Source organism: Emys orbicularis, chromosome 7, assembly GCF_028017835.1.
Source record: "Emys orbicularis isolate rEmyOrb1 chromosome 7, rEmyOrb1.hap1, whole genome shotgun sequence".
NCBI lineage: Eukaryota > Metazoa > Chordata > Testudines > Emydidae > Emys > Emys orbicularis.
Window position 1 is genome coordinate 41,258,145 of NC_088689.1, and position 27,650 is coordinate 41,285,794.

A 27,650-nucleotide genomic window follows, 5' to 3' on the forward strand; every position below is an offset into this window, starting at 1 on the left:
TGATTAAACAATAATAGAATACCATTTATTTAAATATTTTTGGATGTTTTCTACATTTTCAAATATATTGATTTAAATTACAACACAGAATACAAAGTATACAGTGCTCACTTTATATTTATTTTTGATTAAATTTTTGCACTGTAAAAACCAAAAGAAATAGTATATTTCAAGTCACATAATACAAGTACTGTAGTGCAATCTCTTTATAATGAAAGCTGAACTTACAAATGTAGAATTGTGTAAAAAAAAAATTGCATTCATAAATAAAACAATGTAAAACTTTAGAACCTACAAGTCCACAGTCCTACTTCAGCCAATCGCTCAGACAAACAAGTTTGGTTACAATTTGCAGGAGATATTGCTGCCCATGTCTTGTTTATAATGTCACCTGAAAGTGAGAACAGGCGTTCGCATGGCACTGTTGTAGCTGGCATCACAAGATATTTACGTGCCAGATGCACTAAAGATTCATATGTCCCTTCATGCTTCAACCACCATTCCAGAAGACATGCATCCATGCTGATGACGGGTTCTGCTCGATAACGATCCAAAGCAGAGCGGACCGACGCATGTTCATTTTCAGCATGTGAGTCAGATGCCACTAGCAGAGGGTTGATTTTTCTTTTTTGGTGGTTCGGGTACTGTAGTTTCCGCATCAGAGGGTTGCTCTTTTAAGACATCTGAAAGCTTTCTCCTCACCTCGTCCCTCTCAGATTTTGGAAGGCACTTCAGATTCTTAAACCTTGGGTCAAGTGCTGTAGCTATCCTTCGAAATCTCACATTGATACCTTCTTTGCATTTTGTCAAATCTGCGGTTAAAGTGTTCTTAAAATGAACATGTACTGGGTCATCATCCGAGACTGCTATAACATGAAATATATGGCAGAATGTGGGTAAAACAGAACAGGAGACATACAATTCTCCCCCAAGGAGTTCAGTCACAAATTTCATTAACGCATTATTTTTTTAACAAGTGTCATCAGCATGGAAGCATGTCCTCTGGAATGGTGGCCGAAGCATGAAGGGGCATACGAATGTTTAGCATATCTGGCACGTAGATACCTTGCAACGCCGGCTATGTGCCATGTGAACGCCTGTTCTCGTTTTCGGGTGACGTAAATAAGAAGCAGTCAGCATTATCTCCTGTAAATGTAAACAAACTTGTTTGTCTGAGCAATTGGCTGAACAAGAAGTAGAACTGAGTGGACTTGTGGGCTCTAAAGTTTTACATTGTTTTGTTTTTGATTGCAGTTATGTAACAAAAAAAATCTACGTTTAAGTTACACTTTCATGATAAAGAAATTGCACTACAGTTCTTGAATGAGGTGAACTGAAAAATACTATTTCTTTTGTTTTTTACAGTGCAAATATTTGTAATAAAAATAATAAAGTGAGCACTGTACACTTTGTATTCCGTGTTGTAGTAGAAATTAATATATTTGAAAATGTAGAAAAACATCCAAAAATATTTAATAAATGTCAATTGGTATTCTATTGTTTAACAGTGCGATTAATCGCGATTACTTTTTTAATCGCAGTTAATTTTTTTGAGTTAATCGCGTGAATTAACTGTGATTAATCGATAGCCATATAATAAATATCTTTAAAGGTGGGTTTACAAGCAGATCCTGTGCAGTCTGTCTGCTGCTGCTTATGACTCAATCACTCTATCTCGTTCTCACTTTCCACCCTGGCATTATTCTGTGCTGTCTTGGTTCTCATGTCTTCCTGTGTACAGGGTGTTTCAGTTTAATTGTTTGGTCCCTCTTTCACTGTCTTGGTATCTTTTAGGATTCTGTGCTTGATCCACTGTTCTTCTCCACCTATGCTTTCTCTCTGCTTTCCTTAGGTAAGCTTATCTGTTCTCATAGCTTCAGCTATCATCTCTGTTCAGATGTCCTGCAAATCTACTTCTTCCCAGGGCCGGCTCCAGGCACCAGCCAAGCAAGCTCGTGCTTGGGGCGGCAGATTTCAAAGGGCGGCATTCCATCTAATCTTTTTTTTTTTTTTTTTTTTTTTTTTTGGTTTTGTTTTGCGCTTCACCGCTTTGGCCGCCCCTGCAGGTTTTTTCTTTTTGGTTTGCTGCTCCCGCCGCCCTGTAGGGGGCGGAGGAGGGGAGCGCCCTGCAGCAAGCCCGGTAGGGCAGCCCGCGTCCTTCCCTGCCTGCCAACCGGAGCGGCGCGGAGCCCTCCCAGCAGGCAGCGCAGCGGGAGACGCTGTGTGGCAAGTGCCCCGCTTAAGGAAGCCCTGGCCGCCCCCCCTTCTCTCCCCCCCCCCCCCACACTAGCCGGGGTGCGCACTCCGCTGCCTGGGGTCTGCAGGGCCGGGAGTCCCCCTGCACCCACCGCCCCGCAGGTATTTTTTGTTTGTTTTTATTTTTTCTTTCCTTCGCCGCTCCAGCAGGCGGGCCAGTTTGTCGTCCCCCCCGCCCGCCGCTCCGGCCGGGGGCAGGTTTGTTCCCCCCCCCTTTGCTGCTCCGGCCGGCCGGTTTGTTCTCCCCCTTCGCTGCTCCGGCCGGGGGCAGGTTTGTTTCCCCCCCCCTTTGCTGCTCCGGCCGGTTTGTTCTCCCCCCTCCCCCTTCGCTGCTCCGGCCGGGGGCAGGTTTGTTTCCCACCCGCCCTTTTGCCGCTCCGGCCGGTTTGTTGTCTTCCCCCCCGCCCCCCTTTGCTGCTCCGGCCGGCTGGTTTGTCCCCTCCCCCCTTCACCGCTCCGGCCGGGGGCAGGTTTGTTTTCCTCCTCCCCTCTCCCTTGCTGCTCTGGCCGGCCAGGCGTTTTTTGCTTTGGGCGGCAAAAAAGCCAGAGCCGGCCCTGCTTCTTCCCTTCTGCCTCTCCAACCTCTTCTCCTTGGGCAATCTCACATTGTCTTCCTGAAAATTGTACACTGGAGAACATTATCTGTCCTCACAAACCCTTTTTCCCTGCTCTCACTCCTTTTCAACAGCTTCACCATCTTCCCAATCATACAGATTCATAATCTCAGGCCTTGTTTATGCTAGAAAAGTTTTGCTGGTATAGCTATCCTCTCAAATCCTCCCAGTGTTGAGGTATTTGAATAAATTTTTGCATGCACGCATCTTGGTATGAGCTAGGGAATTCCCTGTTTAAACCTGGTTCTTAAATGTCACTTTACATTTTACTTTTGGTTATTATGTTTTTGAAACAATATGGGTGCCCTCTGGTGGCTAATCTAACACCTGTAGCTTCCTCTGATGTTAACTACGGTAGTGTGTAGTCAGTGATTAGATTTTCTGGTATTTATGTGGCATTGAGCTGAAATACTGCTGGCATTTTTTGTTCCCTCCTGCCCCCACCATTGACAAACATTTTCAGCATTGAGTTTGAAACTGTATCGCCCCAAAACACTTTGCATTTCTCAATAATATTTAAATAACCTCTTTTGGAAGGAAAATATAATGACATTTTATGCATAGTGGTCGTTGAGTAACCTTGCTCCTAATTTCCTGATTTAATAGTTAAGAAATAGAATCATAGAATTGGAAGGGACCTCGAGAGGTGATCTAGTCCAGCCCCCTGCACTAATGGCAGGACTGAGTATTATCTAGACCATTCCTGACAGTTGTTTGTCTAGTCTACTCTTAAAAATCTCCAATGATGGAGATTTCACAATCTCGTTAGGCAATTTAGTCAAGTGCTTAACCACCCTCAAAGTTAGGAAGTTTTTCCTAATATCCGACCTAAACTTCCCTTGCTGCAATTTAAGCCCATTGCTTCTTGTCCTATCCTCAGAGGTTAAGAAGAACAATTTTTCTCCCGCCTCCTTGTAACAACCTTTTATGTATTCGAAAACGGTTACCATGTCCCCTCTGTCTTTTATTTTCCAGACTAAACAAACCCAATTTTTCAATCTTCCCTCATAGATCATGTTTTCTAGACCTTTAATCATTTTTGTTGCTCTTCTCTGGACTTTCTCCAATTTGTCCACATCTTTCCTGAAATGTGGTGCACAGAACTGGATACAATACTCCAGCTGAGGCCTAATCAGCACGGAGTAGAGCGGACGAATTACTTCTTGTGTCTTGCTTACAACACTCCTGCTAATACATCCCAGAATGATGTTCACTTTTTTTGCAACACTATTACACTCCTGACACTTATTTAGCTTGTGATCCACTATGACCCCCAGATCTCTTTCTGCAATACTCCTTCCTTGGCAGTCATTTCCCATTTTGTATGTGTACAACTGATTGTTCCTTCCTAAGTGGAATACTTTGCATTTGTCTTTATTGAATTTCATCCTATTTACTTCAGACAATTTCTCCGGTTTGTCCAGATCATTTTGAATTTTAATCCTATCCTCCAAAGCACTTGCAACCCCTCCCAGCTTGGTATCGCTATGCCATTATCTAAATCATTGATGAAGCTATTGAACAGAACCGGACCCAGAACTGATCCCTGTGGGACCCCACTTGATATTCCCTTCCAGCATGACTGTGAACCACTGATAACTACTTTCTGGGAACGGTTTTCCAACCAGTTTTGCACCCACCTTACAGTAGCTCCATCTAGGTTGCATTTCCCTAGTTTATGACAAGGTCATGTGAGACAGTATCTAAAGTCAAGCTAACTGTGCTAATTTTAACTTGAATATTTGAAGTGTTAACTTGCTTTCTGTTTTTTAAATTTTTGTACTAGTATCACAAGTTTATATGACTTAACTGGATTTGGGATTTTTTTTTTAATGTCATGCTAGGTTGGGTTCTACTTAAGATGTCCATGGTCATCTGGGTTCCTTGAGTGATTTGTAGGTCTCATCTGTTACCACCTTGCTAACCTACTCTCAACCTCCTTCCTGTTTCTGGTAATAGGCCTGATGTGGGAGGTACTTTAAGAGCCCTGCCAGACGTGTAAGTAGTCCTATTGGCTTCTTGCTACGTTGCAGGATTGAGTCCATAGTCTGCACAATAACAAGTAGCAAATGCTACAATGACTTTATGTACTATTATAATCATGCAACTTATGTATTTCTTGACATTGTGAGATTAGTGTCATTATTGAATAATCTAGGAAAGATCTACGATGCATGATGAATAGCTTTTCAGAGTTAATGTCCCACCTCTGACAGATACTTGAAGTTTCTCTTTTTAAAAATAAGTTAATGCTTGTGTAGCTTGTCAAGACAATAAAATCTGAGGCTACACTACAAACTTTTGCTGGGATGGCTATGTCAGTCAGGGGTGTGATTTGTGATAGATATAGCTTTCCTAGCAAAAGCCCTTTGTGTGGGACAGTTACACTGACAATAGTTTTTCATTTGGGTGGCTGGAATAAGCTATATCTGCAAAAGCACAGTTTTGCAAATATAAGCTATGTTAATGCTAGGAGTGATTTGCTGGTATAGTACACCAACATAGCTATATTGGTAAAGCCTTCCAAATATAGACCTGGCCTTAGTGAAAAGTATCACTTTCAATTCAGTAACTTGCACACACAGTCTTGCATTGTTTATTATTTGCATTGTGGTAAATGCTCACGCTTAGTTACTGGCTACCCGTGGGGAGAAAGGCAAAATCCTTTCCTTGAGGAGCTTATAATAGAAGATGAAAGGGTGGGGTAAGGATAAAATATAATCAAACTTTTTTGGTTTTTGTTCATATAAACTATCTGCAACTTGCCTAGTACACCTCTACCCCGACATAACGCTGTCCTCGGGAGCCAAAAAATCTTACCGCGTTATAGGTGAAACCGCGTTATATTGAACTTGCTTTGATCCACCGGAGCGCGCAGCCCGCCTCCCTGGAGCACTGCTTTACATTGTTATATCCGAATTCGTGTTATATCGGGTCGCGTTATATCAGGGTAGAGGCGTAGCTAGATATTGGTTGGATAACTTTGTGTAGATGATGTACCGGGAGACTTTGGCAAACCAGTAAAGAACTTTGGGTTGAAAGAACCCTGGGTAACAATGTCATTGTAGAAATGGGTCTTGAGCAGTGGGTAGTGGCCTGATAGTACTTTAGTCCAATTTTACAGCTGCTGAAATCTCAGGTGAGGTTCAGTAACTTAAAATTTAACAGCTTTGGATTCACAGTTAGCTGAGTAGCTTATCATGCTTTAGAGTGCACGTACTGTCAAGATATTGATTTAGAGAGACAAGGTGGGTGAAATAATTTTTTTTTTTTTTAATTGGACCTGAAGAAGAGCTCTTTGTAAGCTCGAAAGCTTGTCTCGCTCACTCTCAGGAGCTGGCCCAATAAAAGATATTCCCTCACCTACCTTGTCTCTATAATACCGTGGGATCAACACAGTTACGGTAATACTGCATACAAGATGTTGATTTATTATTTTGGAGGAGCAAATGCAGCTGAGTAGCCTGAAGCTAAAGACCTGAGTAAAATCAAAATATAGGAAGTGTAAAGTTTAATAAATGTACATTTTGAAACACAGAAGAGTAGAAAAAAATGGATGAAATACTAAGTGAGGAAAAAACAGATGGGTATTTCAAGGAATTTTATTTTCTCATTATTCCTTTCTCCACAAAGTCTGTTACACATTCAATAACTTTATTTTGCTGGTTGATTTGAAGTTATGCATGTTGTCATACAGAACGTAATGACTACATACTGGTCTTCAGTAAGGTCTGTGCAGGAATCCAATTTACATATGCTGATGGCTACTGGCACAAAATATAGCTTAACAACATTAATCTTCCTGTGCTGGTTTTAATATGGTCATTCATTTTTGTTGGCATGAGATGGAAAACCAGTCTTTTTGTGTGTAAGTATTTTTTGTATAGTATTATAATTAAATACTTGTAATATGGTAGTGCTCAAAGGACCCAATCTGGATTGGGGCCCTGTGGTAGTGGATGCTGAACAAAGACTAGAAAAAACAATTCCTACCATGAATTGTCAAAAGATACAAACCAATAAAGAGTAGGGGCCGGAGTTACAATATGATGGGTTTAACTATAGAGGTAGGGAAAGCAAATGAATCTCGTGAAGAATTGGTACAACTTTTTTAGATATTGTCACAGATCCTAGCTCCCTGCTGGCCACCCACTAGGACTACTGTGCGGGGAATCCATGCCTCTGTGCTTTGGAATCTCTGGAGTGTGTTAAGCTTCCGGAACCTCAGCAGATTGCAGCACTGGTTTCTCTGATGGCCTCTCTGGCACGTTTTCTGGGCACTCATTGTCTGCTACCACTTCTTAGAAATGGAGTTGCGCAGTCCACCTCCCTAGGCTATCAGGTCAATGACCAGCAGTGACCCCTGATATAACCCAGTAATTTAAATGTACCCCTTGCCCAGAATGTCTAGTATTTCTCAGGGGTTTGCAGTAGCTATGAAGCACTCAGCGCATGCACTCATATATTTTGCACAGGGTCTAACACCTTTTTGCACTTTTATGCTTAATCATGTAAAGCACAGGAAAGTACAGATCATACAAACACAAAAAAACACTAAACTCATGTCCCTTACTTTCTAGCTCACCCTTCCCTTCTGAGTCCTTGGGGAACTATCAGGATCCAGGAAAGCAGGGTATCCTCTGCCTCAGCATGCTGGGTTGCTTCTCTATCATGAGAAAAAGAACCCCTGACCAGACTAGACAAGATGTATTTCCAAGTCTTCACAGTTAGATGCACTTTTTTTAAAGTGAGGATAAGAAGCAGAGAGAAAAGGAATAGCAAAAGGAAAGACTTGGAGTTGCAGCTAGCAAGAGATGTTAAGAGTAACAAGAAGGGTTTCTTCAGGTATGTTAGCAATAAGAAGAAAGTCAAGGAAAGTGTGGACCCCTTACTGAATGAGGGAGGCAACCTAGTAACAGAAGATGTGGAAAAAGCTAATGCACTCAATGATTTTTTTGCCTCTGTCTTCACGAACAAGGTCAGCTCCCAGACTGCTGCACTGGGCAGCACAGTATGGGGAGAAGGTGACCAGCCCTCTGTGGAGAAAGAAGTGGTTTGGGACTATTTAGAAAAACTGGACAAGCACAAGTCCATGGGGCCGGATGTGCTGCATCCGAGGGTGCTAAAGGAGTTGGCGGATGTGATTGCAGAGCCATTGGCCATTATCTTTGAAAACTCGTGGCGATCGGGGGAGGTCCTGTATGACTGGAAAAAGGCTAATGTAGTGCCCATCTTTAAAAAAGGGAAGAAGGAGGATCCGGGGAACTACAGGCCAGTCAGCCTCACCTCAGTCCCTGGAAAAATCATGGAGCAGGTCCTCAAGGAATCAATTCTGAAGCACTTAGAGGAGAGGAAAGTGATCAGGAACAGACAGCATGGATTCACCAAGGGGAAGTCATGCCTGACTAACCTAATTGCCTTCTATGATGAGATAACTGGCCCTGTGGATGAGGGGAAAGCAGTGGATGTGTTATTCCTTGACTTTAGCAAAGCTTTTGATACAGTCTCCCACAGTATTCTTGCCAGCAAGTTAAAGAAGTATGGGCTGGATGAATGGACTATAAGGTGGATAGAAAGCTGGCTAGATCGTCGGGCTCAACGGGTAGTGATCAACGGCTCCATGTCTAGTTGGCAGCCGGTTTCAAGTGGAGTGCCCCAGGGGTCGGTCCTGGGGCCAGTTTTGTTCAATATCTTCATTAATGATCTGGAGGATGGCGTGGACTGCACTCTCAGCAAGTTTGCAGATGACACTAAACTGGGAGGAGTGGTAGATATGCTGGAGGGTAGGGATAGGATACAGAGGGACCTAGACAAATTAGAGGATTGGGCCAAAAGAAATGTGATGAGGTTCAACAAGGACAAGTGCAGAGTCCTGCACTTAGGACGGAAGAATTCCATTCACTGTTACAGACTAGGGACCGAATGGCTAGGAAGCAGTTCTGCAGAAAAGGACCTAGGGGTTACAGTGGACGAGAAGCTGGATATGAGTCAACAGTGTGCCCTTGTTGCCAAGAAGGCTAACGGCATTTTGGGCTGTATAAGTAGGGGCATTGCCAGCAGATCGAGGGACGTGATCATTCATTCCCCTCTATTCGACATTGGTGAGGTCTCATCTGGAGTACTGTGTCCAGTTTTGGGCCCCACACTACAAGAAGGATGTGGAAAAATTGGAAAGAGCCCAGCGGAGGGCAACAAAAATGATTAGGGGGCTGGAACACATGACTTATGAGGAGAGGCTGAGGGAACTGGGATTGTTTAGTCTGCAGAAGAAGAGAATGAGGGGGGATTTGATAGCTGCTTTCAACTACCTGAAAGGGGGTTTCCAAAGAGGATGGATCTAGACTGTTCTCAGGGGTACCTGATGACAGAACAAGGAGTAATGGTCTCAAGTTGCAGTTGGGGAGGTTTAGGTTGGATATTAGGAAAAACTTTCTCACTAGGAGGGTGGTGAAGCACTGGAATGGCTTACCTAGGGAGGTGGTGGAATCTCCTTCCTTAGAGGTTTTTAAGGTGAGGCTTGACAAAGCCCTGGCTGGGATGATTTAGCTGGGAATTGGTCCTGCTTTGAGCAGGGGGTTGGACTAGATGACCTCCTGAGGTCCCTTCCAACCCTGATATTCTATGATTCTAAGACGGGGAAGAGTTAGTGAGCTGATGTGTTTTCAATGGCGTCTCACAGGGATCGGTTCTTGGCCCTATGCTATATAACATTTTTATCAATGACCTGGAAGAAAACAAAATCATCACTAATAAATTGGAGGATAACACAAATTGGGGGAGTTGTAAATAATGAAGAGGACAGACCACTGATTCAGAGCTTTCTGTATCACTTGATAAACTGGGCACAAACAACATGAATTTTTATGTAAATTATACATCTAAGAGCAAAGAATGTATGCCATGCTTACAAGATGGGGCACTCTATCCTGGGAAGCAGTGATTCTGAAAAAGATGTGGGGGTCATGGTGGATCAGTTCAAGGTGAGCTCCCGATGTGATGCTGTGGCCAAAAGAGCTAATGTGATCCTGGGATGCATAACCAGGGGAATCTCAAGTAGGAGCAGAGAAGTTATTTTACCTGTGTATTTGGCACTCATGTGAATGCTGCTGGAATACTGTGTCCAGTTCTGGTGCCCACAATTTAGGAAGAATGTTGATAAATTGAGGAGAGTTTAGAGAGGAGCCCCGAGAATGATTAGAAGATTAGAAAACCTGCCTTATAGTGACAAACTCAAAGAGCTTGATCTATTTTGCTCAAGAAAGAAGATTAAGGGGTGATTTGATTACAGTCTATATACCTGGGGAACAGATTTTTAATAATATCTTCAGTCTAGCAGAGAGAGAGATAAAATGATACAGCACCTGGAAGTTGAAGCTAAGCAAATTCAGATGGGAAATAAGGTATACATTTTTGACAGTCAGAGTAATTAATCATTTAAACAATTTAGCAAGCATCATGGTGGATTATCTATCACTGACCATTTTAAAATCAAGACTGGATGTTTTTCTAAAAGATATATTCTAGGAATTATTTTGGGGAAGTTCTAATACCTGTGGTAAACAGGAGGTCAGACTTGATCACAATGGTCCCTTCTGACCTTGAAATCTGTGAATCATATTACATAATAATGGGTTTTGAAGAAAACATCTATAATCGGAGAACATTACCTAACATATATGATATTGGAATTCTGAATAGAATCGGTGTCCCTTTAATATATAGCTATTCTGAATTGTTTGTCTGAGAATGTAATGAAGCTGTTCACAGGTTCAGTTTTTTGTATTGTCTGCATAGTCCTTCATTTGATTCATTTTTAAAAGCTCTCTGGATAAAGGCATTTCTTTATTTCAGAGAAAGTACTGTGAAAGAGTGAATCTTTGTTTGAGTTTCTAGAAAATGTCTTTAAATGGAGGAAATGTGATGTCCTGTTTTAATTTTTTTGTATGGGCTTTCAGCAGTTTTAATGAGTGCAGAACATGAAAACATGTCTTTTTATATCTCAGTTATGAGTATCAGATGATCATAGGAATGTACAGTACTGGATGGGCATCAATTTATTAACTTCATGAATTAATTTCAAAATGCAGAATAAATTCCAATGCAGAAAAATACTAACACTAGTTGAGAAGATATTTAGATTATAAGCATCTGTGCTCAACTCCCAATTTTCTAGGAAAAATATTACCACTTGGATTCTTCCTCTCTGCCCATGAATGAGCATTTTTCTGAAAGTTTGATCAAATTCATTTCAGCTGTATGAAGGACAAAATAATTTGTAACAAGATAAAATTTTCCAATCTACTTTTTGAGTTGTGTACATTCCATTTAAGAAATCTGAAATTAATCTAGTCAAGTCCTGGTATTTGATATACTATAGTTATTTGTAAATTCAATTTCTTCCAAGTTAAATGGACACTGGAAATGTGTGGGGAAATAATTGCCCAAGTCTATGGAACTTTATCCCTTAATTTTATAGGTACTTTTGGGCAATCACAGGATTTTAAAACAAATCAGTTCAAAATGCACAGAGAAACAACACAGTGCTTACCAAGGTCCAATTCTTGCACTGCTTAGCAAAGGCCCTTACTCTTATGTTGTAGCTTCTTTCACAAAAAGTCCCACTGAAATCAGGGAAATATTTGCTGAATAAGGGTGGTAGATTCTGTCCCTAACTTGTTGGCTTTTATTTAGAAGTTGTAAATAAAATTAATTTAGTCCATCCTGTGTGTGTAAAAAATGTATAAAATCTTCCCTCCCTCCTTACATCATCCCTAAACCTCCGAGATCTTTCTCCTTCTACATCATCATCTCCCCTTCTGTGAAAATCTTCCCAATCCCTCAAATGATCTTCTTTCCTTTCTTCCTACACATGTGTCTTGAGAGAGGAAAAACAAATATTTGATAGAATTTTTTAATTACTCAAATTTTACATTTTAATAAGTGTTTAAGGATCTAAAAATAAGCACGTTAGCTGAACATTTTTATTAAAATGGTCAGCTATGAAATATTACCCCTTAACGTCCAATGATAATTTAAAAGTCAGCATGCCATTGAGATTAATCTGAGAAGTTTGTCATTATAGTCATTCTTTTAGTTTGTTGCAGCACTAGTTTGGTTCTCATTCATTAAAATATCTTTCTGACCAGAAGGGCTATTAAATGTATACTTAAATTCTCCAGAAAACATTGAAATCTTAGCAGAGCCATAATGAACACTGAAATATAGAATTACCATGGCACACATTGCCAGTACCTCAGCTATAGTCATTTCCAAATAATGTAGTTGCCGTGCATGATATTCCGGTTCCTACTAGCCTTTTAAATAACCCCCTGGCTATGGTGCTCTTCATGCATATAGCAGCTGCACATATCTTGATATCCCATCTAATTTCAATGTTCAATACTTTTAAGTAAATGTACTTATGGTTCAGTCCTACAGTACTTACTCAGCTAGACTTCCAGCAAAATCAGTAGATTTGCCTGAATACAGGGTCAGTATCTTAGATGTTTTGTTAGGGAGAGTTCTATTAAATATCAGTGTTAAATGCAAGTTAAAGATCCTGAAGACAAGGAAGAACTTTCACTAAAAGTCTTGGTGTGGTGGATTCTAGGTCTTCTCCAGTCTCCCATTGCCTTGTTGTAAAGTGAGGTATAGAAACACAAAGCTCTGTGGTCACAGAAGGGGAGTCCGTTAACAAGGATGATCTTGTAGCTGTAATGTATTAAGGCCTATACTTTAGAGAGATCCCTTTCTATGGTTAAAGTCTCCAGGATCTCAGTCAACATAACTGCCTCCACCCATCCACCCTTTCCCTTACTCTGTCGCAGAAAAAGATTTGTTTTTTTTTAAAATAACTTTGAGTGCCTAAAAGGCAATCAGACATGCTCAAAACGGCAACCATCCTGTCTTGGGTCATTCAGCTTGCCGAATGTCCTGTCTCCATTTGCCTCCAAATGGCACAGGTAAGGAATGCATCTTGTGAATTGTGAAACTTCAGACACTAAAATTGACAGGAATTACATTTGATTAAAGTGTGAATCAGAAATTCGGTATCAATGTCCTGATTTCAAAATTGAACTACGTATTTTATTTTGCTCTTTTAAATGTGATTCGTGGTTGGCCTTGCATAACAAACTGGCGAATATCTGTATTTTTTATGAATATCGTGCATGCCTCTGTGTGTTTGATGGTTTACTGTGTATGGATTTAGATCAAAAGGGGTTGTTAAAGGAACCAAACAGGAAGGTAAAACAATGGCCTCCATAAGGAGCATTTCTGCAAACACTCAAGCACAATAGCTAGGCTTATAGCTGTGAAGATGTGACTCCTTGGACCCAAACTGGGTGATATAGTTGTTTTGAGGTGCAGAAGAGAACCCTGGAGGCCTAGAAGAGGATGAGGTCAAGTGAGGGCCACTGCCCCAGGAATCAAGTATCGGGGGTAGCCGTGTTAGTCTGTATCTACAAAAACAACAAGGAGTCTGGTGGCACCTTAAAGACGAACAGATTTATTTGGGCATAAGCTTTCGTGGGTAAAAACCTCACGGATGCATCCGAAGAAGTGAGGTTTTTACCCACGAAAGCTTATGCCCAAATAAATCTGTTCGTCTTTAAGGTGCCACCAGACTCCTTGTTGTTTTTGTAGATACAGACTAACAGATTTATTTGGGCATAAGCTTTCGTGGGTAAAAACCTCACGGATGCATCCGAAGAAGTGAGGTTTTTACCCACGAAAGCTTATGCCCAAATAAATCTGTTAGTCTTTAAGGTGCCACCAGACTCCTTGTTGTTTTTGCCCCAGGAATGTCAGTGAGAGCTGACCGGGAAAACACACAGGACAATCTGTATCTTTCAAACAGAGAGAGGCGTTTGGGTGGACTGAGGGGAATTTACAAAAGCTGGGTAGGAAAGATTAAGATTTAAGATCCATGTGTTTAGGCCTCTTATTGTTTTTACCCTTTCCTCTACTGGCCTTGTAACTTTCGGTGAATGAATAAACAATACTTTGTTTTGAAGATGCTCTTTTTGAGTCACTTTAATTAATTTGCTGGTCAGAGGTCCCTGGAGTGAAAGGGTTTACGAGTGCCAAATGCAGTTTGGACTGTCACATTAACACGGTGGGGAAATGGGGACTGATTCCCAGAGACCCAGTCCCAAAGTGGTTGGACCATGTGGTTCCACACCAAGTGACGTGCAGAAAGCTAGGTCTGTCATCTAAGGAGTGCACTCGAGGGTTTAAAGGGGACCAAAGAGAGTTCATCCTGTAACTGACACCATGTTATATTGAATATGTACTGCACTTAGAGATAGTTGCATGAAGAGACACTTCAGAAATGTAAATGTATTTGATTAAGTAGGATAGAACTACATGCCTTTCTTCAGAAGTGTTGGTAGTAGCAATCCTGCAAATAGTATTTGTCTCCCTCCCTCTCACTAGATCTCATCGGCTATGGGTGCATGAAATGTCAGTCAGCACAGCAATCAAGTTTTGTTTTGGTTCAGCAACCCTTACATCAGTCTTTGAAAGCATCTCTTCAAGCGTCAGTGATTCCATATGCATTGGAATAAATTCCATATTTCAAAATATGGGACTTAAGATTAAAAGGAGTCTGATTAATAGGACACAAGATAATGGCTTACCATCTTAACATCTGCAGATATTCACACTAGGTAACACTTGTAAAAATAAAACATAAGCGTTTTTATAACTTGCCCAGTAACTTCTTTCTACATCGCAAGACTATTTTAAAGATACGGCTTAGACTCAGAGTTGTCTCTTTCTTTAACCTTTGAATGTTGTTCATTATGCAGTGGTCTGAATTCTGTATTTGATATCCGTGTACAGACAGGAAAATGGTTGAGTGCCACAAATTCAGCACTTTGACTCAAGCAACATCAAGTAGTGTGAAAGATAATGAAGGAAATGGTATTTTTTCAACAGACGAGTCTTTAAAAAATGTGAAAGTGGTCTCAAAAGCTGGTTAGTGGATTATGATCCATTTTTTCAGCACACTGGTAAATGGTTCACCTAATTAAGAGGGTTGCTGAACCTGCTGAAGCTGAAAAAAAGTACCTTAAAGGTACTTACCGTTCTAGGAGGCTGTCCTGCCTCTATTTGTATATAATACGCATTCTATTCAGCCCAAATAATCTTGAGTTTGTGAAATTTAAAGTAGCTTTTAAATACACAAAGGGCAAAGTCTGAGAACGCTACATGGGATTTACCTTTAAGGACCCAATTTTAGTCACCCAACCCAGCATACTACTAATACTGTGTCTGTTCTATATTATGGTCCTTATTGACATGCAAATATTGTTTCTGTGGCATCCCTTTACTGAGATAGTTGGATCCATCATGCTTCCCATGAGACCAAATGAGCAGTATGACAGCAAGGTTCAGCTCTACTGGCTTTAGGATTAGAGAAAGTGAGCACTGCTATCTTGGATGTCAAGCTTTTTACATTATTTAATGTGTTGCTCAGAGTATCTTAGAGCAAAAAGACTTTAAAAAGTGAATTTAGTTCCTATCATTGAAAAACTCCTGTTAACCCCTGACATGAGTCCCATGACTCCCCATTGTCACATCCCCCTCTTTATAAAAAATAAAAGGAGCAAGCTGCTTTGAGCATGCATATTCTTACCTCACCCAAATAGTTCTTTGATGAGGTCCAAAGATGTCTTAAAGTAGTCCTAGGTGATGATATGGTATTTTAAGGGAGACCTAGAGAGGTGGTTTTTGGATGACATCAAGATCATGGTTAATATCTAGTTTCAGTTGATGCCTTTATGAAGTGGGAACTCAAACTGAGAGTAGATGATAAATATTGTTGTTCCTCGTATAATATTGTTGCCCCTAGGGCTTGTAAGTGAACGGCAGACACCACTTATTTGGTCAATGTGATGTACCCTTCCCTGTCTACCCACTCACATGTCATACATCATTTGAAAGCTTATGATGTCTACTTTAAGATGAGGTAAGATGTGAAGCTGCCAAGTGGTGCTGTTACCATAGAAATTAGGATATAAAATGACATTGTCAACACGTTAAAATGACTGCTTTGAAATATTTGCATTCATTTCTGTTATTTCAAGACATAAAATTGGATTTCATTGTGCCCTTGAAGCAAATCAACAGCAATCTAAAGGTTAAAACAAAGTCTAATAATAAATTTGTACAGGTATCACTGAAGTGTAATAGCGCTGGTGACATTTCTAGTCAACATAATTATCCGTTTGTTCATCATACAGTGAGTCGGTTCTAGATGTGTTCTAGGTTTTTTCAAATGCGGCACATGCCATAAGAGACTCTGATTCTCAGTGAGAGTAACTGACGTTTCTTTCCAACACTTCAGTGATATTTCTTGTGATGCTGGATTATCTGCAGAATGGTGTTGAAATACCACTCTAGCCATTGAATGGAAGGTATTCTTACCATCAGTGCTCTCTACATTGACGTCTATCTATATCATCTCCTTCATGGATAAGATTTCCACCAGCATGAAGTGGTACAATTCCATTTGGAAAGAACACACCACCCACGAGTCTTTCTACTTTAGTTTTTGCAGCATTATTGATGATCTGCCCCATCTCATCATAATTGATGCAGAATCCATGAAGGTATAGAATGTCAATTAAATGGTGAGACCCATACTCATGGTGTAGCTGTGCAGCACGGCTAATGTGAAGTGGTGTGACAGTTTTGTAACTGTTAAATACTATGCACTCCACAATTGAGAGGCACCTTCTTGGAATGTCTTCTAAAGCAGTGGTTATCAAAGTCGGTCCGCCGCTTGTTCAGGGCAAGCCCCTGGCGGGCCGGGCCGGGTTGTTTACCTGCCGCGTCCACAGGTTTGGCCGATTGCGGCTCCCACTGGCCACAGTTCACCAGTACAGGCCAATGGGGGCTGCAGGAAGGGCGGCCAGCATGTCCCTCGGCCCGTGCCGCTTCCCGCAGCCCCCATTGACCTGGAGCGGTGAACCGCGGCCAGTGGGAGCCGCGATCGGCTGAACCTGCGGACGTGGCAGGTAAACAGCCCGGCCCGCCAGGGGCTTGCCCTGAACAAGCGGCGGACCGACTTTGAGAAGCACTGTTCTAAAGGATGATACTAATTGCTGGCTGAATTATATGCCTCTTTATAAACCAAAGGACAAACTCCTGTACCCATTGGGGCACAAAAGTAGCTGACCTTTGTAAACTACAATCATCTGGTTTTGGGTAATATTCTGAGACTTTAATTTTGTTTATTTCAGACTGAAGGATTGAAGTGGCATTATACAAAACCAGTTGTTCATTTGAAAGCTCTTAATCAGGCTCACTTACCTGAAGAACACGACAAAGCATTTGGATGCCTTAAGTTCCTGCTTCAGATTACTAGTAGCTTGGATAGCATCAGCTAACGTTATTGTGCTGAATAGAACAATAGTAGATTTGGCTTGTCCATGAAGTGCATGGAATGGAATTGCAGAACCATAATGTTTTTCTAATTTTGCCTGTAATTGCTAGTGGAATATCTTGCAGTTTCGACATCTGAGGAAAATAGAGCTTTATATGTTTGTAGCAGCTTGGACATGAGAAGAGCCTTGTTGTACGTGATATCACTGTTTATCTTTTCTATCAGCTGATAAAATGCAGTGTCATAAGTTACACTGCAACAATACAGTGATTTTGCTTTAAGATTCGATTTGCTCAAGTAGAAGAAAGGCATGTTAAGTGATAAACTGCATCCTTGGCAATCGGGTTTTCTACAATTACTGTGCACAACATAAACAACGAGGAGTCCTTGTGGCACTTTAGAGACTAACAAATTTATTTGGGCATAAGCTTTCGTGGGCTATATAAACCACTTCATCAGATGCATGGCGTGAAAAATACGGTAGGCAGGTATAAATATACAGCACATGAAAAGATGGGAGTTGTCTTACCAAGTTGGAGGTCAGTGCTAATGAGGCCAATTCAATCAGGGTGGATGTGGCTCATTCCCAACAGTTGACAAGAAGGTGTGAGTATCAACAGAGGGAAAACTAGTAGAAGGAAAATTACTTTTTGTAGAGCCAGCCATTCCCAGTCTTTATTCAGGCCTAATTTGATGATGTCAAGTTTGCAAATTAATTCCAGTTCTGCAGTTTCTAGTTGAAGTATGTTTTTGAAGTTTTTTGTTGAAGAATGGCCACTTTTAAGTCTGTTATTGAGTGTCCAGTGAGATTGAAGTGGTCTCCTACTGGTTTTTGAATGTTACAATTCTTGATGTCTGATTTGTGTCCATTTATTCTTTTGCGTAGAGACTGTCCAGTTTGGCCAATGTACATGGCAGAGGGGCGTTGCTGGCACATGATGGCATATATCACATTGGTAGATGTGCAGGTGAATGAGCCCCTGATGGTATGGTTGATGTGGTTAGGTCCTATGATGCTGGTCATCTCCTCTTGAAAGTGCTGCCTCCCTTAGATTGGTTGCTCTCTCAAATGTTTTTGTTTTGTGTATTTTTTTTCCTCAAGCAAACAATGAAACAAACCCAATAGCAGGACGACATACTTGCTCTAGTATCTCTAGAAGCAGGCGAATATGATGCTCTCCGATCAGATTCGGAGTCTATTTTCTTTCCTTGATTTTATACAACTCTGACATATGCCAAATGTGATTTGCTTATGTATTTCTGAAAGCAACCCCTGTGACAGAGTTTTGGTGGCACATCGTCTAAACTAGAAAACTTATCCAGTAGCTGCCAATACAATTAATCTTTCCTAGCTTTTGCAGCCAGCATCACGGAATTCTGTCCAGCACTGGTGGCTTTTGATAGTTTTGTATTCTTTTCATTTTCTTAACGACACATTTTTCAAAGTTTGTGGAGAGTCTTTTTTTTCTCTGATGTAAGCTTTAAGGCACTAGTATCCTTCATGTCTTCATATACTGTATCTTCCCTGTAGACTTAAATTTCCCAAAGTATATGATCAGCATTACCACCACTACTACCACCATTTTTTGTTTTGTACAAGTATACAAATTTGCGCTAAATTAGACATAAACTAGATCCATATGTCAATAGCAAAGTTGCATTTTTTTTCAGTGAGCACTTATATTAAAGCCCAGAATGAAGTTGTGCATTATCGTCTCAAACACTCATACTGACCTATGCATAAGTGTCACTGAATTAAAAAGCTAGTCTCTAAAACATTTCAAAGGCTAGTACTGCATGCTGCATAGGCTATTACAAATTAAAACGTTCTACCAGGTGGACTAAAGGCTACTTTGTATGTACAAAATCTTACAAATGAAGAAGCATTACATTAGGAATTCACATACATCTACCTCTACAAACTATGGGCATGCAATCTACTGCTGGTGGTGCACAAGGTGACTTTTATCTGATCAGCAAATTTCAATTGAAAAATATAGAAAGCTATTATCACTTGAGATACTTTAACAATTAAGAATATGTTGTGGTATTTTATAGTACCCACAAATGTGCTAGGTATGCAAAGAGACTATAAAATAATCACACAGTTCCTGCCCAACATAGCTTACATTCTAAGTACAGGTAAGTACAGTAACTCCTCACTTAACGTTGTAGTTATGTTCCTGAAAAATGCAACTTTAAGTGAAACAATGTTAAACGAATCCAATTGTCCCATAAGATTTAATGTAAATGTGGGGGGTTAGGGTCCAAGGAAATTTTGGGGGGGCAGACAAAAGACATTATACTGTACAGTACAGTACTGTACTGTGGTTGGGATGTGCCTTTGGCTTACCCCACACAGGCACAGCCCGCTGCAGGCAAGGACGCTAGGAAGCACCTTTGCAGCAGCAGCGGCAGCTTCCCCAGAGAACAGGCTCGGATTTTGCCGGGAATGCTCCAGGCTCGCCTCTTCCTGTCCCCGCTCCACTCCAGGCCCACTTCTTCCCACCCCCACTCCACCACCTCTCCGGAGCATGCCACATCCCTCCCCCCCAAAGTCCTCGCTTAGGACTTTCTGGGAGGGAGGGGGAGGAGCGGAGACGCAGCGCTTCCCCGCTCCTGCCCCTCCCTCCCAGAAAGTCCTAAGCGCGAAGTGCTGGGAGGGAGGGGGAGGAGCAGAGAAGCCCCGCGTTTCCACTCCTCCCCCTCCCTCCCAGAAAATCCTAAGCACCACTAAACAGCTGTTTGGCGGCGCTTAGGACTTCCTGGAAGACGCAGCGCTTCCCCGCTCCTGCCCCTCCCTCCCAGAAAGTCCTGAGCGCCGCCAAACAAGGGAAACACTGGGAGGAAGAGGGAGGAGGCGGAGAAACAGAACTTGTGCAATGCTCCCTTGTAAAGTCGCTGCTCTTCCACAGAATCTTACAAGCAGGCAGCCAAATGACGTTATAAGGGAGCATTGCACAACTTTAAACGAGCATGTTCCCTAATTGAGCAGGGACGTAACATTGAAACAACGTTAAGTGGGACAATGTTAAATGAGGAGTTACTGTACAGACAAGATGTCTTGGTGGATGGAGGGAACAGGAAGCAAAGATTTCAGTAATAAGATTGTGCATAGCAGGAGCTGCCCTATCAGGAAATGGAGCCCCCCCCCCCCCCCCCCCCCGGAGCACTGCTTTACTGCGTTATATCTGAATTCGTGTTATATCGGGTCATGTTATATCAAGGTAGCGGTGTATTGTGCAGTTTCAACAACATTAGCCTTTATTTCCGGAACACTGAAGTCTTTGGCTAGGAGGTGCATTAAATGAGCACTGCAACTGTATATTATTAGCTTGGGACTGACTCTCTTCACTCCTAAATAATTTCTTCTCATCTTGGATATATTTGCAGCATTGTCTGTGACCAAGCTGCATACTAGACATTTAAATTTTTCCCCCAACAGTTTGTTATAGCTTTTCCTGCTACTTCTTGAAAGTATTCTGCTGTGTGTGCATTTCCTAAGAACATAAGAATGGCCATACTGGGTCAGACCAAAGGTCCATGCAGCACAGTATCCTGTATGCCGACCGTGGCCAATGCCAGGTGCCCCAGAGGGAGTGAACCTAACAGGTAATGATCAAGTGATCTCTTTCCTGCCATCCATCTCCACCCTCTAACAAACAGAGGCTAGGGACACCATTCCTTACCCATCCTGGCTAATAGCCATTAATGTTTCAATTATTAATGTATCCTGATGTATCAGTTGTTTCTGTAAGGAAGACATTCCCTTCTTCTGTTGTCACACAAGCACATACAACAGGATCATTGTGGACATTGCTCCACCCATCAAGACTCAGGTTAACAATTTCACCCTCTAGACCTTTCATACACTTTATCCAGCAATTTGTCTGCGACATCTGCTCTGTTGGGTGGATTGTATCCTGGTCTTAATGACTGAACCGTGTTAATGAAATGTGGGTTCTCAATCGTACGGAAAGGAGAGTTTGTTGCGTAAACAAACCAGACAATTTTTTCATCAATTACCTCTTTTTGTAATCTGCTGGTACTTATCACAAACTTATCTATGGTTGTTTCTGGGTGATGGAGATTTTTTTTTTTCTTTTTGCTACAGGTGATATACTATGGCTATGTGACATACATGTGACTGAAACACTATCATTGGCAGATAACTCTGAAACTATAGAAAATGATGGTGATCTTGAAGGTGGATAGTCTTGAGAATCCTGTAGGTTGAGGATGGATTCTCCTAAACAAAATAAGCAATGCAGTTATTTAATTATTATTCCCATACTGCTCATTTAGTATTACTCATTGCATTCACTGACACTCAGTACTACTTTAAAGGTGAAATTGTAAAAGGAAGATCTACCTATTTCAGCTATTTATTTTTTATTACAACTACATCTAAAATGATAATACCATAGAGTAACAACTATATTTTTTGCTCAAACATGAGAATTCAAGAATAGTCCAGAAGGAAGACAGGCAGTCCTTAAGAAAGAAGTATGAAATAAAAAAGTTTACCAACCTGAAGATCCTGCATGTTCAGACATGTTCCTTTCATCATCTTCAACACAGCTTCCTCCTGAGAAGGAACACTTCTCATGATGTTGTTTCATTCGGGCAACCAGGCCTTGCATTTCTTTGTTGCACTGTTTCCATTTTGCACGCATGCCTGTCTTACCCACAGGTAGAGGAACTTCATTAAAATATTCCCAAACTGGGTCTCTTTTTTTACAGCCTGCTGCCATTATAGGTTTTCCCTTCTAGTGAGAAAATGGTATGGTAGATCTCAAATGAATGAAGGCTACGCTCAGAAAGACCTGAAGGCTTCTGGAATATGCTGCTCAGACATTTTCACTTGTTTCTACTGCCTGTCCCTCCCTTCTCACATTAATCTCCAGACTTCTTCTCCTTGTCCAGTTCTATTCTGCCTGTGACGGGTTGGGTCACAGAGATCCCCTTGGGACTGCCACCTGATGTGCTGTGACTACCTCTGAGCCCGTTTTCCCTGCCTGCTTGGGACTTCAGAATCCTATCTTGTTGAGCCAGACACACTAGCCTGCTGCAAACACAGACCCAGGTCTGAACCACATCCCCCAAAGCTGCAGGCTTTAACTGAAAACCACTTTGCAGGTATTCCTGTCTCCAGCACCCAGATATCCAGTTCCCAATAGGGGTCCAAACCCCAAATAAATCCGTTTTACTCTGTAAAAAGCATATACAGGGTAAACTCATAAAGTGTCCGCCCTCTATAACACTGAGAGAGAGCGAGAGAGAGATGCTCAGCTGTTTGCTCCCCAAGGTACTAATTACTTATTCTGGGTTCAATAATAAACAAAAGTGATTTTATTAAGTATAAAAAGTAGGATTTAAGTGGTTCCAAGTAATAACAGACAGAAGTCTAAGCCTAATACATTAAGAAACTGCATACAGGTAAATCTTACCCTTGGAGATGTTCCAATAAGCTTCTTTTACAGACTGGACCTAGTCTGGGTCGAATTCTTTCCCCTGGTATAGTTCTTGTTAACTCCAGCTCAGATGGTAACTAGGAGACTTCTCATGACTGGACCCTCCTTTGTTCTGTTCCACCCCCTTATATAGCTTTGGCACAAGACAGGAATCTTTTCTCTCTCTGGGACCCCACCCCTTCTTCTAAATGGAAAAGCACCAGGTTTAAGATGGATTCCAGTACCAGGTGACATGGTCACATGTCCTGTGAGACCCCAAGCCTTCATTCTTCCTGGCTTGACTCACAGGAAGGCTTGTAAGTAAACAGAGCCATTTACAACCAATTGTCCTAGTTGATGGGAGCCGTCAAGATTCCAAACCACCATTAATGGCTCACACTTTGCATAATTACAATAGGACCTCAGAGTTATATTTCATATTTCTAGTTTCAGATATAAGAATCATTTATACAAATAGGATGACCACACTCAGTAGATTATAAGCTTTGTAATGATACCTTACAAGAGACCTTTTGCATGAAGCATATTCCAGTTCCATTATATTCACACTCATTAGCATATTTTTATAAAATCATATGGAGTGCAACGTCACACCACCCCCAACAATCTTCTATTCATTGAACTTTTTGAAACTTTGCACTTTTAGAGAGAGGTAAGGGATTTACTCTGTGTACACAAATTTTCAGAGGGACAATAGGGTTGAGGTCTGTTATTTCTCACCTCTGTATATTATTTTATAATTTATTTAAAAATAGTTATGCTGTTAACAAGCATGTTATCTCTGGAGAGACAAATCCACAGTTTGAGAACTGCAAAACTAAGCATCTCTGATGGTATCTTCTAGACTGAGCACTGAGTCCCATTGGGTAGATAGAAAGATTAACCTAAATAATCTATACAGAAGCTCCTGAAACCCTATAAGATTGGGTCCCTAAACCATGAACTATTGGAACTCATTTACAAAACTTTTCTTAAACATTACATGATTATATTGTCTCATACTATAGAATTAGGATTGATAATCCCTATGCCATGATGAGATCGCTTTGAACTATAATGTATCTTAATTAAAACTATCAAAAAATCCGATATTAAATAAAAAATAACCTGATTTTATTTATTTATTTATTAAATCATTGATTTTTATCCACCCTGTTGGTGAGTGGGGCTACAGATACCAAATTCCCTTCCCAGAGCTCACTTTGCCCATGTGGTGGGGAGACCTGCCTATTTTTAGCACACAACCAAATGGCTCAGTGGACCTGAAGTTAAAATATTTGCCATGTTTTAATCCTATATGAGCTGCTGCTATATCCCCACCTCTGCTTTGATTTTAATGTTGTTTCCTTCCCCCATCCCCTCCTACTCTGGTTTCTCCCACATCTTTCTGGAGCTCTAGACTGTAATGTCATGAGGCCTCGTGTGGCAGCTACTATCCCTCTAACCAAAGAACAAGATATCTGTCATACTGTCAGGGCCGGCTCTGGCTTTTTTGCCACCCCAAGCAAAAAAAAAACCTGCGGGGTGGCCAGAGCCAGGGTGCAGGGGGACTCCCTGCGCTGCAGACGTGCCCCAGGCAGCGGAGTGCGCGCCCCGGCTAGTGGGGGGGGGGGAAGGGGGAGGGAGCAGGGGCAGAGAGAGAAGGGGGGCGGCCAGGGCTTCCTTCAGCGGGGTGCTCGCCACCCGGCCCCTCCCGCCGCGCCGCCTGTCAGGAGGGCTGCGTGCCGCTCCGGTCGGCGGGCAGGGAAGGACACGGGCTGCCAGGCTTGCTGCAGACCTGGCACCGGCTGGGGCAGATGGAGCGCACAGCCCGCTCCCAGCAGGGCGTTCCCCTCCTCTGCGCCGCCGCCCCCTACAGGGCGGCCGGAGCAGCGAACCAAAAAGGAAAAAAACCTGCAGGGTGGCTGAAGTGGCAAAGCAAAAAAAAAAAAAAAAAAAAAGGATTGGAGGGAAGCCACCCCTTAGAATCTGCCGCCCCAAGCACAAGCTTGCTCGGCTGGTGCCTGGAGCTGGCCCTGCATACTGTACACACTTCCTTCCTCTGGGCTCAGCCTCATGTAAGAATCAACCTCTGTTCGTTTGGGGAGTAAAGTTTTGTCGGGGGAGGAGGGAGAACTCAGGCTCATAGTTCTCAGCTACTGGTAGCCATGGTGGACAGTGTAGTATAGGCAGGACTTGGTTAGACAACACACATGGTGGTAAAAGCAACCTATATGACATGGTGAAAAATGTATGATACCTGTCTAAGCTACATCTTCTGAGGCTCCTGCCACCAATAAAGAATTGTAGGTCCCAGTTTTGCCCATATAGACACAGTCTAGTACAGAAGAAGCTGTGCTGTTTTTAACTATGGGTTTAAGTGCTACTATAGACAGTTTTTGAGTGTAAAGATCAGGTCATCTTGAAACAACTTGGAAAATGGTTTAGTCCTGTCTACATAAGTACTTAAACCATTGCCAGCTACACCTCTAGCTGACAATGGGTACAGAATATGCAAATGCAGAACACTAGCCACTGGGCCAACCACACCAACTTTTAAAATCAATTTTAGGAACTTTTTCATTTTATTGCTTTCACATTTTAGATATTTTGCTTAAATGCTTATCAGAACTTGAAGAAAACTTGCATTCATAATGATAATTCTATTCTTAAGGTAACTCTTGAAACATTTCTGTAGAATTGGTACTTTCTTCTCTTAAGCAATGTAGAAGACTTACTACTTCCAAATCTATCACATGTAATAGTGGTTAGTGACTTATGAGGAGTCAGCAAGAATGGAGCTGTACTTTTTTGTGGTGTTTAATTTTGAAGTAATCTGTCCTCTTTATTTTACTCTTTCTTTATGTAATGCATGGAGACTATCCACAAACGTGGCTGTGTTTACCCGTGTGAAAAATCAGTAAAACTAGTATTTTTATTTTTAAAACATAAGGAACTTTTGATACACCGCTTCTACATTTTGTTGGTAAAAATGGGGGCCAAATATGAATATATATTTTTTGCTTGAAGTTTAGGAGATACAAAGGTCCTGTGTCTTTTAGGGTAGTCTTTGTATATGAGATGTTATGCTTTTCATTTGTGGCATTGCGACTGAGCTTTTATATGATAGATTGGAATAAAGCTCTGTTATTGCATTCTGTTGTGAAGTTTGCTCTGTGTACAAACTGTAGCCTACAACTTTGATGCCTCAAGTAGCTTTCATTGCTCGTTGTTCACAGTGGGTTGGCAGTAAGACTGACTGTGGAGGTAGGATGAATTTTCATCTGCAGAGAGGATTTGGGAGGTGCTCTTGCACAGCAAGAAAAGAGCCCCAGTGTTCTGCTTGTGTGCAGTATTTCTAATTTATGGATAACCAACTTCAGTCTTCATTGTCATTATTCCTTCACCCTTCAAATTCACTAGATTCAGCCATGAACGAAATACGGCAGTCTGTCTGCTTGAAATCAAAAATAAATCAATTGAGCTGAGACCAAAAGGCTGCTTATTCTGAGCACAGCAGTACTGCATTCTGCTTCCTTCATCACTTTGTCTTACTTTTTTTCTTTTGGTAGAGGTTTTAAAGGCATTATGAGAGAAACACTTTTAAAGTCAGAATATTTTCTTTCTCATTTTCTGGAAAATAGCACTTGCTGCATCTCGGGGGGGGGGGGGGAGGGTTGTTTTTTGTTGGCTCGAAGATAAGCAGACATGTGAACTTGCATAATTCAGTCTGTGATTCATATATTTAGCTAGGTTCTTGGGAACAAACAAATGAATAATTAATATTAGTTTGTTTTGCAAGGGTGGGTGAATTCCACCTGGGGCGGGGGGGAAATATCAGTATGTGTTGCAGATTCTTAAATATCCTAACTTTCATTCGCTTTTTATTCTTCAATCCTCAAAGCTCTGAATTGCAGCCAGTGTTCCAGTCAAGGAAGTCTGTGCAGGATTCCATTTTAGAGCTCAGTGATGTCATCCATTGACTGTCAATGTTAAATCACTTGATGTGCTTTCTCTTCCCACCTGCCAAATACCCAGTGTTAACTGTGTCTGGAGATGGAGAAGTGGAAATTTATCATGGCAGGGTGCTACCATTGGACTGTTGGACCATACTAGCACACTAATTGAAGTTATTTCTCTTATTATTATTATTTTATTTTATTATTGTAACAACAGTAGTACCCACAGACACCAATCAGGATCAGGACCCCATTGTACTAATTGTTTTACCAGACACACAGTCCGAGACAGTCCCTGCCTCAAGCATTTTACGACCTTAGATGTTTACAGTCAAATCTGCTGTTATTCCAATCTGCTTGTTTGGTTGAATACAAAGTTAAAAATTGGTTAACTTGTTACATATGGATCCTCTAAAGTTCCTGAATTAATCATTGTTGTTTTCTTGCCTATCACAGAGCCCATGCAGAAGCACCGTCATCTGTAAAACACAATGCAAGGACAGAAACTAATGAAAAAGTGAAGGATCAAGAAGAAGAGGAGCATGGCGATGATAGAAAGACTGTCGAGTCAAGTGGTGGAGGGGCTCAGCCCGAAGAGAAGAAGAAGAAACAACGTTCTGGATTTAGAGATCGTAAGGTACAAAAGCTTGTCACGCAGAATGTTCTTCTATACTGCTGCAGTTGCACAGTAATGAAACAGGGAGAGAAAATACAGGACACAGAATTAAAACTTTAAATACTGTGAGTACTCATGGGCTGACTTTTGGTATTTACATTTACTGGCCTACATTTTAAAGGGGACTAGTGACTTTGAGTCACCCCTTTTCTGAGTGCTCAACTTGAGATGCCTTAAGAGGGCTTGATTTTTGGGAAGTGTGGCCCTTTTGAGGTAACTAAAAAGTGAGTTACTCAATCACTAGTTCCTTTTTAAAATTTAGGCTAGTGACCTTCTACCTTGCTCTATATTAAAAAGCAG

General features: G+C 41.5%; 1 protein-coding gene across 3 annotated transcripts in view; it reads left to right on the top strand.

Annotated features, from left to right (window-relative positions):
- Window positions 1-27,650, top strand: part of MICU1 (mitochondrial calcium uptake 1) — a 237,289-nt gene that overhangs the window by 55,578 nt on the left and 154,061 nt on the right. For all 3 annotated transcript variants that reach the window (XM_065407427.1, XM_065407426.1, XM_065407428.1), the window contains exon 3: window positions 27,131-27,311. In XM_065407427.1, the coding sequence (XP_065263499.1) occupies window positions 27,131-27,311 (181 nt within the window). The remainder of the gene's footprint in view (window positions 1-27,130; window positions 27,312-27,650) is intronic.